Below are 19,696 nucleotides of genomic sequence, written 5' to 3' on the forward strand. Positions count from 1 at the left end.
TCACTCAGGAAAATAAAACAAGCTGCACTGCAGAGCACAGCTGATCCACTGCGTCTGAACAGTGCAAAATCATTGGCAACTCAGTCGTCAAGCAGTTTCTGTTTAAAATAAAGGTTTCCATGTATTTTCATGTTACTCCCCGACTGATTTCACAGGAAATCAATGCTTTAAAGACCCTCCTAAAGTCTAAGTTGCCAGGGTCACAAAAAAAAAACGTAATTACTGAAAGGAATGAAGATATAGCAATGATGTCATTAGCAGTGTAAGACATTGCGCTATTCTTTTGCAGGACCCTATGCTGAAACAAATGCTTCCTGGCACTGATCCGATTTAAAGTACTTAATCTGTTGATGAGTATAATCTAATTGTATCTGAAGAGAATGGCTTCCAGTGGAATTCCTGGACGTGGTAATAAAACCCAACCTTATTTATGTGTGTTTCTTTACCCCCGTATAGACAGCAAGGATTTCGTATAACACACTCACTTCTTATTGGTTTCATTATCCTAATATATTCAGAAATGTATTTGACCACAGCAATCAGTATTATTATGTTTTATCACCAACAATGTGTGTATACACTGTAATCCTTGTTTAAATTGCTTAAATCTGTAAACTGAGGTTTTGAAGTATGTTTCAATTAATGGCTAGGCACTACTCTTTACTAATTCTGTACAATATTGAGATCCCAGGAAACATCACCACAGTTTTTTGAGACTCTGTTTGACTTTCATCCAATGTGATGTTAAAGATCTAAAGTTTTTTTAAAGGGAGGGGTTTGAAATTAAATGAAAACCAAAAGCCCATGTTTTAGAGAACAGTGCGACGGGAGTTTGAAAACTCCTGCCCTTTGCGCTTCATCTCAAGGCATCGTAATTACAAGCCTATTTGTTTACATCCCCCAAAGGTACAGCCACCCCCTCTGACACCATCCCCTCCCCATAGACCTGATATTATGTCCACTGCTGTTATTTTAGAAACCAAGACACTCTTCTTGGATTTCAGCGTCTTCTGTTGAGGGTAATCAGAAGCAGCACTTAGATCTTCCAGCTTTCAAGATGGAACAGAACAATTAATAAAGAAATACGGCAGGCTAACTTTGCCATTTCCCCGTGTTGTTTATAGTGTGACCATTGCAAAGGTGACACACAACACACTCCCAGTTGTTACGTCATGTTAATAGAATCCACAAAAAAATGTACTTCCACAGATCAGATCCTGGGACATAAACGTGGTGTTTTCCCCACAATGTGCTATAATAAGCTCGGTTAACCACAATGTACACAGAGCAGGTAAAGTCTGTTTTCTTGTTTTATTCGCCTGTGTGACTGTTTTGGGCTGGGCTGTCCTGAGTCTGTCGAGCCCCTCCCAGCGCAAGCCTTTCTTCAATCCTAAACCAATATTTATTTTTCATCTGAATGGCTTCTGCCTTAAACACGAGATTCAGAGCAAGTATGAGTATGATACACCTGAGGTATTTCACTCTGAAAGTGTTCAGATAAACTCAAAAAGGCATCTACGTCTACAGCGCTCAGGATAAATTACCCGTAATCAGTTTATAAAATAACAGAAAAGCTATTATATGGTACAGTAATCACATGCTTGTAATCTTCTGTATCTTCTAATAGACCTCAACCAATTCAGAAATCCTGAAGAAATGTTCTTGTTAGTAGCAACAGCAGGGTAATGGTTTATTCCCTGGGAGGTTCATATATCCAGCTAATGCGGAGACAACAGTCTGCTCAAAATAGCCCAGAGGAAATCGAAAGGGTGTTGGGCAACAACATGCCCTTCTTTTCTTTTCTTTTTAAGTTTTCAAATATGCAGTCCTTTATATTCTAAGTGGTTCTTCCTGATAATCAATATCCCCTTGTAACATAAGCGGGTTAAGGTTTCCAAATACACTGAAAGGGGAGGAGGCCTGATGAATTTGGTCAAGATGTCAGAGGTTAACGTATACATCTTCCTTTAGAAAGGGGAGTCAGGGCTCTTCATGTGACTACAACCACAGAAGAACTAAAGATACCACTTTCCACTATTAGGTCAATAATTAAGAGGTTACAAAATGCAGGAACAGAGGTAAACCTGGTAGAGGACGCAAGTGCAACAGTGAGGCAGATGGTTTTGGAGGCAAAGAAGAATCCAAACTCCACAGTTGGAGATCTACAAAACTTGTTTGCATCTTGGTGACACAACGTCTCTACATCTACTATCAAAGGTTGCTGGGCTAAAGCCTTTATCGAGGGCAATCAACGGGCCTGGAGTTTGCCAAACGGCTTTGGATCTTTGAATGTAACTGGGTGTTATGGTCAGATGAGACCACAATTGAGCTTTATGGCCATGCAAACCAGTGCTGAATTTGGCGTTGGCAGAAGGATGCTTATGTTGAATAGAAAGTCATACCTACTATGAAGTATGGTGTTGGATCTTTGATGCTATGGGGTTGTTTTACATCTATTGGTCCTGGGACTCTTGTTAAGGTCAATGGAATCATGAACCCAGACATTTTGGCCAAAAAGCTGTTTTTTGTCAGCCAGGAAGCTGAAACTTGGCCACAAATGGATCGTGACCCCAAGGATACCTCATAATCAACCAAGAAATGGTTCACTGACCACAAAATTAATGGTTTGCAATGGCCATCTTGGTCTGAAGACCTGAACCCTATCAAAAATGTGTGCTGTGAATTGAAGAGGGCCTTCAGCAAGCACAAGACCCCCCCCCCCCGCCTAATATGTTCACTAATCTCATAAAACACTAAAGAAGACGACTGTCCTTGTGGGGGGAGGGTGCACAAAGTACTGACAACAGGGGTGTGCATATTTGTGACAATTACTTAAAAGTATAATTTGAGAAAGGTGCTAATTTGGTTGATTCAATTGAATCATTATTCAACTAATATACATATCATGTTTGAGGATTCAAATATTGCTCATGTATTATTCATTATTAAAATGTATTTATTATTATATTATTTATAGTCCTTTTGGTTAATCGCTATCAAGGGTGTGAATAATTTAGCAGGGCGCTATATATCAAGAGCTTTCATATTCTAAAGCAACACAGAAACAAATATTGCATTTTATCCCTAAGCCAACCAGGTATTGAAACGCGTCAACTGTATGCTGAGCGAATCCGGTTTCGCACGTCAGTGTGTGGCTCCATCTCTGTATCATTTTGGACTCAGAATAAATTATCTGCAAAATGCGGCAAATGACCCAGAACAAATATATTTGAAAAGCCCTTCCATCAGTCCAGCGCTGCAGTCGCTGCGTGAATAAAACGCTGTACTTTTTTATCTTCTTCATAAAAAAAAAAAAAAAAACATTTTTTCGACGCATAGGCTGTATCAGTTTGCATCAGCTGACTCTGCCGCTTTTAACATCACTAGTAATACATGCATCCCCCCCCCACTGCAAATATTATGCGGAAAGATGACTCTAGTTGCATTGGAGCTATTCTACACAATGACCAACTTTTATTCTGCAAAGGTTTCATTTATTTGTATTCCTGTGCATTTCAATTCCCACCCGCATCATAAGGGCACTGCGCTTCAACACTCACTATGCAGCATTACCGGATCACGCCAATTACAGTCACCGGTTACCCACAGCAGCCCTGCGCTGACAGCACATTGTGTTTTACAGATGCAAAACAGGCAAACATCTCTCTAAATGAACGATGCTTAGTCAAGCACTTTTTCAATCTTGAGGGATCACGGGCTGTCATGCACATGCACACATATGTATTCCCCGTTTCTTGCAGATTTAAGCCCTTTCCACCCCCGATAGCAGGCACGGCACGAATGCACGACATGCAGTAAGTTTCCTGGTGTGTTTTGATGCCCTACCTGCCCACTGTTTGGTTGGCGAGCTGTCGCATGCGATTGAATTGCTTCTTCATCTTGTATTTTTCTGCGTTAAGACCAAGAGCGAAACCGACTCGGCATTTCTCACGGGCGAGCAGCAGCAGCGACTCCGCGGCGACTGGCGATACAATCCTCGCTGTAACAATCCCGATTCTTCATGGCAATGGCAAACACAGGGCGAAGGGAAAGGGAATAGATCATTTCATTGCTATTTTTCTGTCCCCGTCTCCGACTCCCCCGTCCAGAGATGCTGGACCAGTTTCTCCTCTCCGGGCAGAATGACAGCTCTCGACACGCAGAGGCGCGGTGCATCATGGGACGTGTAGTTGTCTGCAACAAGCTAGCAGAAATCTGTGCGTTAGATGATAACAATAATAATTAAAATGATAATAATAATAGTAATAATAATAATAATAATAATTATTATTATTATTATTATTATTATGCATTTCATATATCCAAAGCATGTGAATATTTTCTGTAGGTTTGATCAACCAAGATAAAATATATTACATTTTAGTTTTGACACATTTTATATAGGCCTACACAATTTCCCTTTTAACTTTACTAGAGCAACAATGTTTGCAAACAATTCCCCCAGCTTGTGCTTATTATTAAAAGCCATATTTTATTAAAATTATTAAAAGCCTAATTTGCTTGTTTGCCGTTTACAAGACTTGGAACTGAATGTTTAGAGCAAAACGAAAGCATGGGTCTGCAGAACAATTCATATACATTAAGTGCATGAAGACAGATTATTGTACCCTTTTTGGTACAGGATATTTCCTTTGATGTACATGGATTCTGTAGACTGGTGACAAATGTATATCAGGAGAGGGAAGCGATGCCAAGTCAGTGTAATGTGTCTATTGTGTTACACTGAATCCAAATATTTGTAATTGTTCTAAAAATATGAACTCCACCTTTTTTTTTCAGATATATGACGTACCCTGACAATAGTGCTCTGGAATAACACTGCGGCAGCTATATGATCATCAGCTTTAAGGAATAGCAGCTGGAAGAGTTTCAGAAATACATTTGCTACCCTAATTGTTCCTGTGAGAGAGAGAAAGAAAAAGATTTCCCTTTACAGATGAAGTCATTACCCTGCTTCAGGCGTGCTTAATGGTGGCTCCTCCCTTTGGCAGAGAGAGAAGTTTAAATATCCTTTCCACCTTAGCAACTGCATCAGACAAATACAAGCTGACTTGCTTTTGCTACACAAAGAAAAGTAATTCAGAAGGATGTGAGTGAGGAGCTGTAAAGAGGCTACACTATTCACAGAGCTAGTTACCCTCACAGGCAAGATGTGCTATAAATAACCCTACTTGCAATTCTAAGGTGAAATACATTTAAAAAAAAAAAAGAAAAAAGAAAAGAAAAAGCCGTTTCACCTGCTAGCCTTATTGGATACAAATAATAAAAAATAAAGTACTCTATTCTGTGACTTAAATGTATATGTAAATGAACGTCTCTTCTACATGAGTTCTAGAACAGGCACAATTCTTCATTAAGTAATAATAATCAACATCTTACAGTAGAACATATTCCACAGTGGAAGCAGAGGGAAATTTTATTTTTTATTTGGGATTTAACACAGCAAACAGCACCACCCTGTGGCTAAGTGATGATATTATAATCTGTCCTTTAATATTCTTCAAGTCTTAAAGGAGAATTTGAAACACTAATTTGCTGAAAAATAACTCTGTGCATAAACAAAGTATATACATGTAAAAGTTGGTATTCATGAATTTCACTACCCCGGCTTACAACATCTCCATTGATGACATGCTACCTGAATAACATGACTGGCAAAAAATATATCAGTTTATTTTAAATGTGTTAATTTGTTCCAGATTAATCATCCAGTCAAGGCTGTACATCCCTTTTTAATATAAATCATCAAACAAATAAATACTGATCACACATTTAATTAGGTGGACTGAAAAAAAAGCCTAGTTTGAGCTATTATTCAGAAACTTTATGTATGTTGTTAAGAAACAAAAATGTGCAAAGTAGACGGATTTAATTTGAAAGCTTCAATCTGGCCAAAAATCCCCTGTTTCAACATTTCAGTGGGGAACTAAGCTTTATGAGAACATTGGGCAAAATACCAGCAAACAAAAGGTCTTTAACTGTTCTTAAAAGCTTTCTGCTTCCCTGTGGATATGGTGGTTCTGACATTTAATCGACACACACACACAAAAGTGCAATCCCAGGGAGGAAGGATTTGTAGCAGAGTCTGGAATGTTTTTACTGGACTGCTTTCAAAATACATTATTTTTTGGACTGCTTTTTCCAGGATAAATCCCCTACCAGCAAACACGGCCTCCCATTCCATTAGTAGTTGTGACAGATTTCAATTGAATAAAGTAACAGCAAAGTCCCTGCAAGATCAAAGCTAAAAAGAACACAAAGCAATTGTCCAACAACAAGACTGCACACTTCTCTTTATAGTTCAGTTTTTACAATACACCCCAGAGCTAATGTGAATTCAGCAGGCCTATCTGTCACATGGAAGATGAATTGCAAGATCTATAAAAACAAAGGGATTATAAACTAATAGGGGAAAAAATCCAAGTGCTCCACACCAAAGATCTGCAGCAACTTGTTTTCAAGTCTGTGAGGTCAGCCTCAGTCAGTTCCTTCACCCCAATCTGAATTGGTTAAAGTAAACAAGCTTCACTCGCACACACTCGGAGCAAGATACACAAGCAGCCCAGCTGGGACCTACAGATGGATTTTTCCGAGGACAGCCGAGTCTGTGTGTCGCCGATTGAATGTGCTGACACAAGCTTTCAGGCTGGCTGGCTCTCCTTGGCTTTCTCAGCTCTCTGGGCTTTTCACCCTGAGGACAATCACCCAGCAACACAGGGAGGACAGCCGCACTGTCCCTGCCAGAGGATCATCCCTGCATCCTCTAAAGGGAGTGGGGTTTCCTTTCATTTTATTTCCTCCCGGGATTGGGAAGGGTGCGTGCTGTTGTCCCACGTGGAGAATTATGCTGTTACTAGGCAACTATGGGCAGCAGTGCAATCTCCCTAATGATAAGTGACAGAAAGCAAGACATAAACCTGAGAGGAATACGCCATTGCACAGTTAATGTGCCGTGCATGGAGATGGCATGCCGACGGCTGCAGATTATGGTGTCCAGGCATTTTAAATATATGGGATTAGATGAGTAACTGTCTGCTCCTGCTCTGTGTGTGACATGTCGATTGTGTTGTGGACGTGTTGCACAGTATTTACCTCTATGAACCTTCCCTCAAGTAAATTGAGACACCTCTCATTTTAGTTCTGATTTGACTGTATTTCCATACATTCATAGCTGGATAAGAGAGGACTGAAGTGATAAAACAACAACAAACCCGAAAAGTAGGACCGCTGTCATCCCTCAGGCTGTTATTATATACCGTTGCCTAAAAAACAGGCAAAATCAGACAGGTAGAATAATTCAGTGTCCACCCTGACAAATGAAATGCGATGGGCCTGGTAAACTCCCCTTTAAGAGACATTTTCACCCCTGTGAGCCACTGCATTTTAATTCCTATGCAGACACAGACAATTACAAATACATAGCACTTCATTAACCCTGATACAAGTTAAACATTGCAATGGTATTCAAAGTATTTAAAAATGTCATTTGAAAGCATAAACACAGTGTTGCAAAACAGAACCTTAATAATCCATATATTTGCAACTGAAAAACAGTTGCTCTACAACAGCACTCCCTGGCGTGTGTAAATGGTGAGGATATTATGTTCCTTTACAGAAAACAAATCCCACCAGACTGCACAGATTTTAAAGACACACATCATCAGTTATATATACACAAATACCTTCTGCAACTTGATATGCTGTGCAGCCTATATGTGGGACATATATGCATGTCAGTGTTTGTAAAGCTATGAATGGTGGCTCGAATAACCGCATCTGTCAATGATTTCAGTTATATGACATTATTAGCACATCGCAGCCAGCCCAGCCCGTGGAAATGCGCGCAAGTGGTGTTGATGTTTTTTTCCTGTGAATGAATGAATGAATGAATGCGGGAATGGGTGAATGGCTGAGCAGCTCCCCCTCTTGGGATATTGATCTCTTGCTATATGGTTACAGTATCGTTTCCCAAACAGGAGAAACTGATTTCTGCGTGGGTGGGGGGCAATATTAAGCACCTCTAATTTGAAGTAATTGGTCCATTTTGACTGTTGGCCTGTGCGTGACTTTTTATATTTTAGCTGAGATAAATGTATGAACATCAACGGCGTTACGCTTCACAATATGTAAACCACAATAATAAAAATGAAATACATAAACAACAGTCTACTATAATCGTGCCATGCTAAATGCTACGTTCACAGGGCACATACACACTGCTTCCCAGCACTTCGTCTTAAATGTATATTTGCATAAGCATTAGTCTCGTTGAAAGCACACTACGCTAGTTTTAGCAAACACGTTTACGACATAATTGCAGTCACTGTTAAAAAACTGTGCTTTGTCGAAACGTATTTGCTAAAGCAAGACATTTTGGAATTGCACAGTATTGCATTTTGCATGATCTATAAACAGATTTTGGAAATGCATAGTACTGCACAAGACATAAACCGGATGTTATAATAGACTACACTTATGCAGAAGGTGCGACGGTGTTGGCATCTGCGCCGCTGGTGTAGTGGTATCATGCAAGATTCCCATTCTTGCGACCCGGGTTCGATTCCCGGGCGGCGCACTTCTTTTTATTCACTTATTTTACTTTGACATTATTGTATACGTATTGTTATGCACGTTTTGCTAACACGTTTTAATTAGGAAACAAATTGACTTTTTGTCACCGTGCTAATGTTTTGCAACCAGGCTTGTCTATGACACTTTTAAACTGCCTGCAGCCACACCTCGTCTTTTCTTTTTTGAGCTCGTATTTGCATATTATAAAGGCGTAATTATGTCAAAACAGCTTAATTACTCCCTGAGGCTATTGCCACTGTGTTACTGCAAGTACTGTGATTACACACTGATGTATTAGCACTACTTCTGAGATGCATACACAGGCAGACACATACATTAATTCATAAGCTAATTTCTACCATACACTAACCTACAAACTATCACTCACAGTAACTTGCATACTACCACACACAATAATACGGATTCAACATAGAAGACCCTTATTTTACTTAGTGGTAGTAGCAGAAAAATCTCAATTCCAGTTTCTTAAGACACATACTAGGATAGTCTATCAATGCCACTGGGATTTTCATACGATCATCCTCAGCTCATCCCTCCAGTGCCGGATGAAAACTCTATTGGTCTAGGTTTTGATGACTGATAATGAAAGTCCATGTGCAGGAAACTGTATGAACTCTGATCAAGCTGCTTTGCTTAATAACAGCAGAGCAAACATGCCGACGGGTTGCCTGGCTACTCAGCAACAGCCCCACACAGCGCTTTGCAAACTGGGGACAGAAGAGGCGAGCGCAGCCGCAGCACCGTGTTATTTCTGCACAAGAGCAGGGCATATTAGTTGTATTATTATTACAAGAACAACTTTGTAAATACGTTTTGTTTAAATCGTATAGCTATACATGGATTGAACCGTACTCTTCAGTCCGCTGCCTATGTCTTAAAACATCCCGTTTAGATAGCGATGCCTACGTATGAAACACGTTTGCACTGATAAATGATCATTAAACAAAGAAAGCAGGGAAACGTGCATTATTCTACTGTATTGGCAGCCCGAGCGGATGAAGCCCAGTGAGCAGAGGCAGACGTGTGAGTTCAGGCTGGACCGGGCGCAGGATCTGACGTGCGGCGGCGGCGGCGGCGGGGATGCTGCCGCGGTGAGCATCTGCGGACGCTGCCAGTCGTGCCACTGCCGTGCCAGGCTGGCCGCCTCCTCCCGCTGGTTCCTCCGCGCCGGGGACGCCTGCAAGAGGAGATTCGTGACCGGCCTCATCATGCGCTGCCACAGCCCGGACCTGCTGGAGAAAACCCGGCACGTCCTGCGGGCCACCCTGGCCAAGGACTTCACCTACTCGCGCTCCCGGCCGCAGCCCAGCCTGCCGGGGGACTCGGGTACCTGGGGCGGCGACCGGGCGCTGGACCCGGGGCTGCTGCGGAGGGAGATGCTGGACACCTGGGACTGGTTCGGCCGCAGTCCATACTGGACCAAAGCCAACTACCTGCTGGGGCTGCTGGCTCTGTGCAGTGCGCAGCTGCTCCATGTAGTCGGCAATCTGGTGCGAGTCCTGATCATCAGACACAAAAGGCATTCCCTGCGCAGCCAAACTACCGGTGAGTCAACTGCACTGGATTGTTTAAGAGTTTGTCTTTTGATTTATTATGATTCTTACTTATTTTATTTATTTTGCATTCTCAAGTTACACTCAAAGTCAGAGACAAGTGCCTTTCAAATACCTGTGCGTGAAATTATGGTGAAGCGAATAAAAGCCTACATCTAAATCCCGATTCGGTCCAGATTCGTCTAGATGTCTGCCCTCCATGATGCTTCTTCGCCTGGTGTATTTTGAAGGCCTGACCAAAGCTTTTGCCATCTGATGACAATCCAGCTGCAAAGCCTTGTCTTTGTGGAATCTGTGGACATTGCATTTGATTCTGATTGCAATACAGAGCCTTGGAATCCCATTCCAGACAGATCTTTATTATACCCGTGTACAAGGCTTTGGTGTGCTTGTTATGCAAGGTAAGGGGTATACTGAACAAAATACATTAGAGGCGTTAGGGCTTTGAGGTAATGTGCATTATCATTTACAAAATTCAAAAAGTGCTGCTACTACAAGTATGGTCTGGGGCAGACTGAGAAATAGCCGCTTTGCTTCTGGTTAGTTGAGTCCTTTTCGAATTTTAGCGTCTTGAATGTGTCTTCCTGCAACCAAGTGTGTAACAGTGTTACTGTATATGCTTGAGCTTTGTGTAACACTGTATTTAAGCCCTATTTCACAGCTCCTGGTTCCACGTAGGTTACCATCTCATCCTCTGTTGCTGCATATTTTCCCACTCATGAAAAGATTTCAATCTGCTGCACTAAATAACCCATCTTGTCCTTTTGGGTCTAGTCCTGGACGACGTGGAAGACGATTCCTCCTCTATCCCAGAATCCCATTATTCCTTCAGGTCGGAGGACCGTCCGGGGCTGGAGCTGCTGATGCAGGCCAGTTCCAGCTATGGGCACATTACCATGGAGATGGGTCCCAGTGGCTGGGGCCTGGAATCCATCGATGTCCTTGGGGAAACGGACCTGATCGCAGAATCCAGTGGGTACCACGAAACGAAACCTGTCCTAGGGCATTGAATCACTGATCACACACAGACAGTCCCAGGAACGTCTCTTCTTGTTTCCCTGTAATGCTCAGCTGAGGACCGGCCGGCACAGGAGGGCCCCTGGGCCACAGAGGAGCCTGAGGCGCTCAGTGACAGCGTTGCTGCGGGGGCCGGTTGGGAAAGCGAGAGCGAGTCTGTGTCCTCCGAAGACCCGGCGCTCTCGGTCATCCCCAGCTCCTCCCGGTCCCTGTCTGGGGTCAGCCGCTACAGGGACTTCGTTCGCCGGCTCCCTGTTCACCTGGCCAAGTGCATCCTGGGTAAGAGCTGGACTCACAGGCAGCCAAAGGTGTGGAGTGACCGACAGGGAGAAATGCCACACTGCCACTTACTGCCTCACTCCAAACTGTTATCGCTCGTCTTATCTTGTTTCCCAGCAGTGGAGGAAGTTTTAAATGCAATTAACTATTTATCAGTGGAGATAACTTTTATATAGTTGTAAAACTGAACAATCAAACAGTAATTCTGTGACAATAACACAGCCAATGTTATCATCATTGAGAATTTAAAGGGCAATACAATTGGCAATTACTATCATTATAAAGAGAAAAGTGTATTCATTATTTCTCTCAACTTTAAATTCTCTTCTCTGTGCTTACATACACCAGCACATTTGGATATTAAACATCTGCTGAAGAGCGCTGCGATGCCTCCTGTGTGAACCCAATTACCTGCCGTGACTGGCATTGTCACCTGACACAGGCAATCCGAACATGCTGAGAGATTCCCTGTGCACCGAGGGCGCCTTTGTCAGAGTCAGAATATGTGTTGACATTAACCTCAGCCCCGTAGAACGAGATCTCTGGCCAAACACAGATAAGACCCTCGATGTCATGACGATGACTTATTTTCTTGAAGAGAAACTAATTAGCCAGCCAGACCACCCCTTTCCCCGCCTGTTCACCGCCAGCTCCTGCGAGGGATTAGTGAGCGGGTTGCACTTTCACCGTGCTGCCAAACACCAGCACCTAGCAACCAGACAAAGCGTGGCCAGGGCGCTACATCCATTAGCTTCTGGGCTGCCGAACAATGTTATCCTCTGCAACAGATGACTGACGTTGGAAAGCAAAACAGTGACAGGAAGACGGCACACACACACACACACACACATACACACACACAGGGAGGAGATATCGCCGGGGTTCTTCAAAACAGGAAAATCTGGTCTTGTAGGAGATTGGCAGTGCAAACCTAATAGCTTCATATGATACCATCTCTATTAACCTTTCAATTCAGTCCTCTCCAGGTTATAGGGCAGGTATAGGGCCTTGTCCTCCTATTGAATACATCTAAAGAGAGGAACATAATGTTTCTCTTGAACCCGTTGCAAACATAGGACTGCAATTCCTGTATGGGTTCTGGGAGTGTTTTACAGTGTGGGTTGATGGGCTCGATGGGCACCTCTTTCAGGGCTCCTGGATAAGACCTCCCTGGTGAACTGTCTCTGCGTGTCTCGGCACTGGCGCTATCTAGCAGAGGAGATACAGAAGGAAGCACTGGTCCGTAGGAATGTGGAGAATCAAGCCATGATCCTCCAGGTATGACGGACAGACGCATTTCCCCTGCTTTGTTATTATGAATGATGCATTGTCACTGTATTAGCAAATCTCCATCTACACTTCAGTTTACATTTATTACTTACTTTGTGGTCTTCTTTTGCAGGGCACTTCATCATCAGGAGTGAATCCTGTTTATGCCAAAATCCGGGATGTCCTTGTACCACTGACACAAGAGGAAAAACAAAACATACCTTTTGAAAACCTTGGTAACCAAATGAAATCAAAGGTATAGTCCTGCACTGCGCATTTGCTTTTTCTTTCTAACGCACATCAATGTGCTTGCTTGGAAATTCATTCTGTGCAACTGTTTACATGCAATATTTACACAAAACTGTTTAAATTTTCCTCACAGTCCTTTATCTTTTGTTCTTGCAGGACAAGGGCTTGGAGGCAGCATATTCTGGCACTAAAACCAAGTGCATCCAAATGGAAGAAAGAAATGTTTACTGTGGAACGTACAACATCCTGGTACTGAACGAACAGTAGGTGTCAGATTCGAGTTTCACTTCACACACTCACAGGCGATTTAAAACACTAGGATGATGTATAGTACAATTACAATATGCCTGTTGGTGGCGACATGACTAATAATACATCACACAGCTGTTTTTTCTTCCTTAATTTACTCATGTTGACAGTGAGGATCCAAGCAGGGTGGTGCATTTCAATGGTGGCAAACTAGTGGCCATCGGCTCCAAGGACCGACATGTACGCTTACTGGACATGGCGAACGTGAGGGAAGTTCCTCCGCTGATTCACGGCCACGCCGGCAGCATCAGGGCGGTGCTGTTGTGCGAGGAAAGAGGTTTTGTGATCAGCGCGAGCTATGATCTGAGCATCAGGTGAGCTCTCCTGTTGCAGCTCTGAGAAGGAGGAGCATGTTGAGTGTGTGAGTGCAGTGTGTAAGCAAGCAAGAAAACCCACAGTGCTCTTGGCTTAACCCAAAGTGTCCTCAATAGAAATGTGGGATTTCTACTCTATTTCCTGCTATTCCTAGTGGAAACATTATCGTTCGCACTCCATATATCATTGCTGCAAGGAAAAACATGGTTTATCTAGAAATAAATATATAAATACATTCAAACAAATGTATAATGGCAGTTGTGTTCGAAAACAGGAAGATATGATTCTTAGTTTCCTATTTGCAACTTGAGTTTTCAATGGTTGTTTTCACTCAGATGCTGGAATCTGAAAACAGGGGTGTGTATGAAGATATTTCGGGGCCACTTGGGGACAATAAATTGCCTCGACTTACATGGGAACAGACTGGTTTCAGGGGCCAAGGACTGCAAAGTGAAAGGTTAGATAAAAAGCATTTTAAATTTTGCAGATCTTGTTGCTCTGCATTTTTTTTTTTTTTATGCTAACAAAACAGTGCCCTGAATCTTTCCATCCTACACTGTGATACTTTGCAGTGCCAACCTGCAAGACTGCATTTCAGGCTTTAATGCCCCTCCCCGCCGATGTGACATGTTATGGGCCCTTTTTTGGAACAGTGTGGAACGTACTGACGGGGAAGAGTTTCTCGAAGCTGAAGTTCAAGCACCAGGACCCCGTCATGTGTGTGAAGATTGACAAGAGCTGTGTGGTCAGCAGCTGCCGGAGGGGCCTCATCAAAGTCTGGCACATCGAGAGCGGCTCGCTCCTGAAGGTAGCAGGTTTGGGGGGACAACACTTTGAAGGGGAAGCCGTAGTCTCACATATCAGACACATTTTACTGTTATCTGGTCTTTTTGAACTATTGCCTGTTCCCTTCTGTGGCACAGTCCCAAGCATGGCTATAGCAGCTAATCCACTAGAAATGTTTACATGGCACGTTCCCCCACGGTTTACAATACCCTAATTCTTCCGTCACTGTGCATTTCCTATGGCCTGACACCTCCTGGCGCTTTATTATACTGGACATACTGTTTGGACCTAATTAAAGAGGATCTCAGTACTCAAACACAATGAGCCTGTTCTTGTTCCAGATGGTGGAGGGGCACCGGGGCGCGGTCAAGTGCCTGTTCTTTGATCAGTGGCACATCCTGTCAGGAGGGGCAGACGGCTACGTCATGGCCTGGAGCACAAGCAGAGACTTCCAGAGGTGCCTGATGGCGTTCAGGCACCCAAAGTGAGTACACTGAAGGGGCCAGGTTATATCTCATTAAACAGGAAAAAAAAAACTTTCGGGATTCTTCAAGTACCGTACAAAACCTCCTGTGTATGTAGTTAAAAAAATAGCAGGCCTAACACTCTTTGTAATAATATTTAGTACAAAACTGTAGACAGGTGGGTTTTTTATTTTAAAAGCTAGTATATTTGGAAGTTTTTAAACGTTTTGTGTTGTTCCACTAGTTGACCCATATTCCCCCCTCTCTTCTCAAAGGTGGGATGCGTGTGGTGACCATGTATCTGTCTTTCAGGGAGGTGCACTGCTTGGCCTTCCTGTACCTGCGGGTGGTGAGCGGCTGTGCGGACGGCAAGATACGCATCTTCGACTTCCTGACTGGCGACTGCCTAAGAGTGATCAAGGCCAACAGCAAGCAAAACCCTGTTCTCTCTCTGCACATCCACAAAAACAGGTACCACCCCCCTTTAACCAGATTGTTCCCACAGTTCGCCAGAGATGTAAAGAGATAATAACCATATCCTGTTAGTTTCGGTGCACTTTTAGATAGACTTTTCCATTTGTATATTAGTAAAGCAACTCCTAACCTGTTTGAACAAGTACTCAGCTATTTTGATTGTTGTTTTTTCCCCTCATACCAACCTCTTGCCTCGTCACATTGCCATGCAGTAGCACTGTACCTTCACACAGCTCATGTCTCTGTCGCTCTGATGGCTGACGGGGGTCTCTCTGCTCTCCCCCTACCCGCAGCATTGTGATGAACACCAAGGCCAGCATCCTGCTCTTCCAGTTCTCGGAGGTGAAGTGGGACTACTCGATACCTGCTGAGAGAGAGGCTGAGGCAGGCGGGGAGAGATGGTCCCGGGGTCCGGCGCTCAGTAAGCACCCCTACCCCTATGTGCGAGCCCAACGAATGAGGCGAGTCGGCTCCAGCAACAGGAAAATCTTCCACCCCCAGGGCCCGGACGGCGAGGGCCATGGGGAGGGCCTCTCCCACCACGCAGGAAGCCTGTCGGCACAGAATATGCACCGAGCACAGAGTGAGACACTCACCTCGCCGCCCCGGTCACACAGATGTATCTTGTGGTTGATGACTGTGTTACCTTTCCTTCCTTCCTTTCCTCCTTACATATATGAAAAAAAAATAATGACAACAAGTATATAACAACATATATCAGACCAGTTGATTTTGTTTTAATAAGTTACCATAGATGTCCACATTATGAGCCTGGCTGCTGTCTGCGCAGGTGCCCAGCAGGCGTCTCTGAGACCGGCCACGTGGGGCGAGTTTGTGAGCTACCGACGCAGCACGGCCTACATTGACCTGCAGCCGGAGTTCATGGCCAAGCCCCCCTCCGCTCTGGAGCCAGGGAGGCCAGTCAGCGGTCGAAGCCCTGAGACTCCCCGGACACACGGTACTGCGAGCTCAGGTACGCAACGTCACTTCCCGTGATAAAAAACAACCAAATTCTCCACAAAAAAATTGAAAATCTGTTTTCCCATGATTAAAATGTAATATACAATATAGTGAATGAAACAAAACATCTCTTATTTGAAAGTTAATAATTTTATTTAAGGTCGCAGTCCATTTTTTGAAAAGAGTTAGCGTTGAGCACTGACGAGTTAATTAAAGTACCGATCTCAAGAGGACGATGTGGCCTACAATGCAGAAATTACACTTGCATTCAAAATACATTTTTCAGCGTAGTTCATGTATAAGAAAAATACAAAAAAAATCTGAAATTCTATGCCAAATTGAAAATTCTGTGTTTTTCAGAGGCAAACGGATTTCTAGGGACCTCGATCGTAAGACACATGTATTGTCTTCATTTTGAAGTCTTTCTTCTTGGGTACAAACAAAAGATGTACACACCCAACCCCCCACCGCCCCCTACAGTTTTGTCACGGTCCTATAGTGTTGTTCCTGCCAGCTTCCAGGAATGTGGCATTTTTCCATCCACAGGATACCGTTCAATAAAACATCAGAATGTGAATAAATAAATCAAAAGCTTGAATGCTTGAAAGTTCCCTGGGAGTGTGTGTGTTCGGGATGGGGGGGAGGATACGCGCAAGTGGAAGTGATGACATTATTATCGGTTGACCTCTTTTCAAAGCAGGAGAAAGCAGTAAAAGTGATTTCAGTATTTTCGTTGAAAGAATCAGTTGCAGGTAATAAAATCTTTCAGCTCCTTCATGCCTGTTTCTCTGCTGCCCTAGTGAAGGACTCGGGACGGGGGAGTCCCAGCACTCGGGTGTCTCTAGCCAGGAGTGAGCTCTTGGTCCTGGAGCGAGTGAGGAAGAGGGGCCCACACCACCCTGTGAGTCCTGAGCACCTCCTGCTGACTGTCAACATGGCTCACCTGTCCCACCATTCGGACGAGACCAGCAAAAACCTGGGCCGCAACGCCCACGTCAGAGATGCCTGGGCCTCCCCGGCGTCCCCTGAGCCGGCAGAGAAGAACACGGAGGCCAAGATGGTTTCGAAGCCCTCGCAGCCACAACCCCAAGACCGCCTGACTTCACCGGTGGGCCTCCAGGAAGTGGCGAAGATCTACAGTCCACTGGTTACCAGGACGCTCCAGCTGAACCTCCGGCACTCTCTCCACCGGCACAGTGTCAGGTCCAGCATTCCCACACCGGTGCTGGTGCGACCCCGGACGGGCTCCATGGATCCCCAGGAACCCAAGCCCCGCACGAAGAGGCCGCAGACCTGGTGCGGCACTGGTCATCGCAAGGTGGGCAACTTCACCACCACGGCCGAGGTGGACATCCCAGTGCCACAGCGGATGCTCATGAACGTCCCATGCCGAAGCCCCAAGAGACACGTCAGGTTCGAACAGCCGCTCTCGGTGCCCGGGTCCAACACGTACCACCCTGTGGACCCCTACAGGGAGTACAGCGCATTCAGGCTGCTCACCATCACGCAGACGAAGGAGCTGGAGCAGAGCCAAGACCGGCGGTACGACGCCACTCAGTCGAAGAGGCTCCAAGACCGAGACAAGCAGGGCAAGAGGGTCTGGCTCATGAAGGTCAAGGGGTTACCCATCACGGACTTCATCAAGGAGGGCCAAGTGTACGCACCCGAGCTGGGCCACGATGCCTATATCTGAGAGCTGCAGGTTTAGATACGGGATCTCCTAAAATATAAAACGATACCTCTCAGCATTGCCAAGTGAGGATGGAGAACGTGGAAGACACCAACACCAAACGGACAAATCAGCTCTTTTTCAAAGCACTGAGTTTCTTAAGTGACAGTTCAAGCACACTATAATTGTACACAAGGGTAAAAAACTAATCTTGAAATGGACTTGTACATAATCTAATATTTACTATGTCAATATGTATATATTTGTTGTGAGACTTTTATAGGTCCAACTTCCAGGAAGTATAAATGAAGCCATGACTCAATACAATTATTTTCCTAATTTATTCAGTCAGGACAATATCTCTCGCTCTCTCTCTCTCTCCCCCGCTCTCCCTCTACCCTAGGAAAGAGCAAATATAAATTTGGATCATTCCATGCACTTTACTGTGAGGCTACATTGCTGTAGTGTTGTCTAGCTTACATGTCAAATTGTTTAATGTACTATGAGAAGAACATTTTCTAGAAAACTTGTATTTCCCCAAATATACATTTAACTCAATCTACTTTTCCTTTTCATTGAATTATAATGTGAGTTCCATCACAGATGTCTTCTTGTTCTAAAGGAGCTCCACTCACACAGCCCGACGCTCCATAAAACACATTCCGATCTGTGTATAATAAATGCACAGAGGACTGTAATTCACCCACGTACCACAGCAGGGCGACAGAGTCTAGGTAAAGGTTGGCCTGCTTAATCCCTCAAAAGGATACTTCTGTAGTAGAGTTGGGATCATATTTGAATACACACACACACACACACACACACACACACGCCAAGAAAATATGTCTTTTGCTAGATGTGTCTTCAGGGTAAAGCTCCCAATTTTTGTGATGCTAATGCTGGAAAATGTACGAGGTTCTCACTCAGAAATATTTCACCGGCCTGTCAACACTTTCACTGTCTTTCTGTTTACAAGAGCGAGTAGCAGGTTCTCTTATTTATTTTTCATATCGAATCACAGGTGAAGGAACTGCATGTGAGCACCGGCTGCCTTATTGAGCCATCCACGTCATATAATAATCACTTTTTTTTCATCACAGTGCTAGTTTTGGAGGTGCTTCAAAAGTATTTATGAGCTCAACAGACACTTCTCAGAGTCTCACACTTCTGAGGTAAAGTTATGTGGTTTATGCTGGCTCGTCTCTTCCCCAGATAAGCTGCAATTATACCAACTGGACTGGATCTACAAAGACAGCTTGATAATGGCTTTATCTTCCTCGCCAGGCCCCCCACAGGCCTGCTAATTAGAGTGAAAGAGCGCCAAGACCGCTCCATGCAACACCTTTCTTTATTATCTTCTTCACTCCTTATTTTAGACATATTCTCGGACGTGAATGACCTTCAAAGTGCACATTTTTTAAAGTTAACGAAATCCCCCCGTGTGATGATAATGGATGTCTGGCCAGCCGCAGACCTTGCACTTTTTGATTTATTCCCAACTCAAGAAGAGTCGTTGATGTCTGATTCATGTGCTCTTGTAATTATTACTTTTCCTTTTAAGATGCTAATAAAAAAGGAAAATATTAAATGTGGATTGAAGATGCCAGTAAAAGTGTATTGTTGATTTACTAGAAGTCTGTAGAACTGTCCAATTAACTAAAATTGCTTTTGGTCCATTAGTGCTTCTGGGATATAATTAATGTCCTTCTCAGACCTGGTTTGGACACTCTCTCGGTGTA

General features: G+C 43.9%; 2 protein-coding genes and 1 non-coding gene across 5 annotated transcripts in view; 2 read left to right on the forward strand and 1 right to left on the reverse strand.

Annotated features, from left to right (window-relative positions):
- The window catches only part of LOC136749811 (rho GTPase-activating protein 44), a 60,685-nt gene extending 56,552 nt beyond the window's left edge, over positions 1-4,133 (reverse strand). For all 3 annotated transcript variants that reach the window (XM_066704376.1, XM_066704374.1, XM_066704375.1), the window contains exon 1: positions 3,847-4,133. In XM_066704376.1, the coding sequence (XP_066560473.1) occupies positions 3,847-3,899 (53 nt within the window). In that variant the 5' untranslated portion in view covers positions 3,900-4,133. The remainder of the gene's footprint in view (positions 1-3,846) is intronic.
- A 4,392-nt stretch (positions 4,134-8,525) lies between these two features.
- On the forward strand, positions 8,526-8,596 carry trnag-ccc (transfer RNA glycine (anticodon CCC)). The gene has a single exon. It is a non-coding gene; the product is annotated as a tRNA-Gly (tRNA).
- A 734-nt stretch (positions 8,597-9,330) lies between these two features.
- fbxw10 (F-box and WD repeat domain containing 10) lies at positions 9,331-18,515 on the forward strand. Its single transcript, XM_066704377.1, has 14 exons — positions 9,331-10,158; positions 10,941-11,138; positions 11,238-11,462; positions 12,613-12,740; positions 12,865-12,987; positions 13,137-13,243; positions 13,400-13,603; positions 13,940-14,061; positions 14,258-14,412; positions 14,732-14,874; positions 15,167-15,325; positions 15,622-15,911; positions 16,119-16,301; positions 17,089-18,515. The coding sequence occupies exons 1-14, from the start codon at positions 9,609-9,611 to the stop codon at positions 17,979-17,981; spliced, it is 3,480 nt and encodes a 1,159-aa protein (XP_066560474.1). The 5' UTR covers positions 9,331-9,608; the 3' UTR covers positions 17,982-18,515.
- The last annotated feature ends 1,181 nt before the right edge of the window (positions 18,516-19,696 follow it).

The sequence above is a fragment of the Amia ocellicauda genome, chromosome 5 (genome assembly GCF_036373705.1).
Source record: "Amia ocellicauda isolate fAmiCal2 chromosome 5, fAmiCal2.hap1, whole genome shotgun sequence".
NCBI lineage: Eukaryota > Metazoa > Chordata > Actinopteri > Amiiformes > Amiidae > Amia > Amia ocellicauda.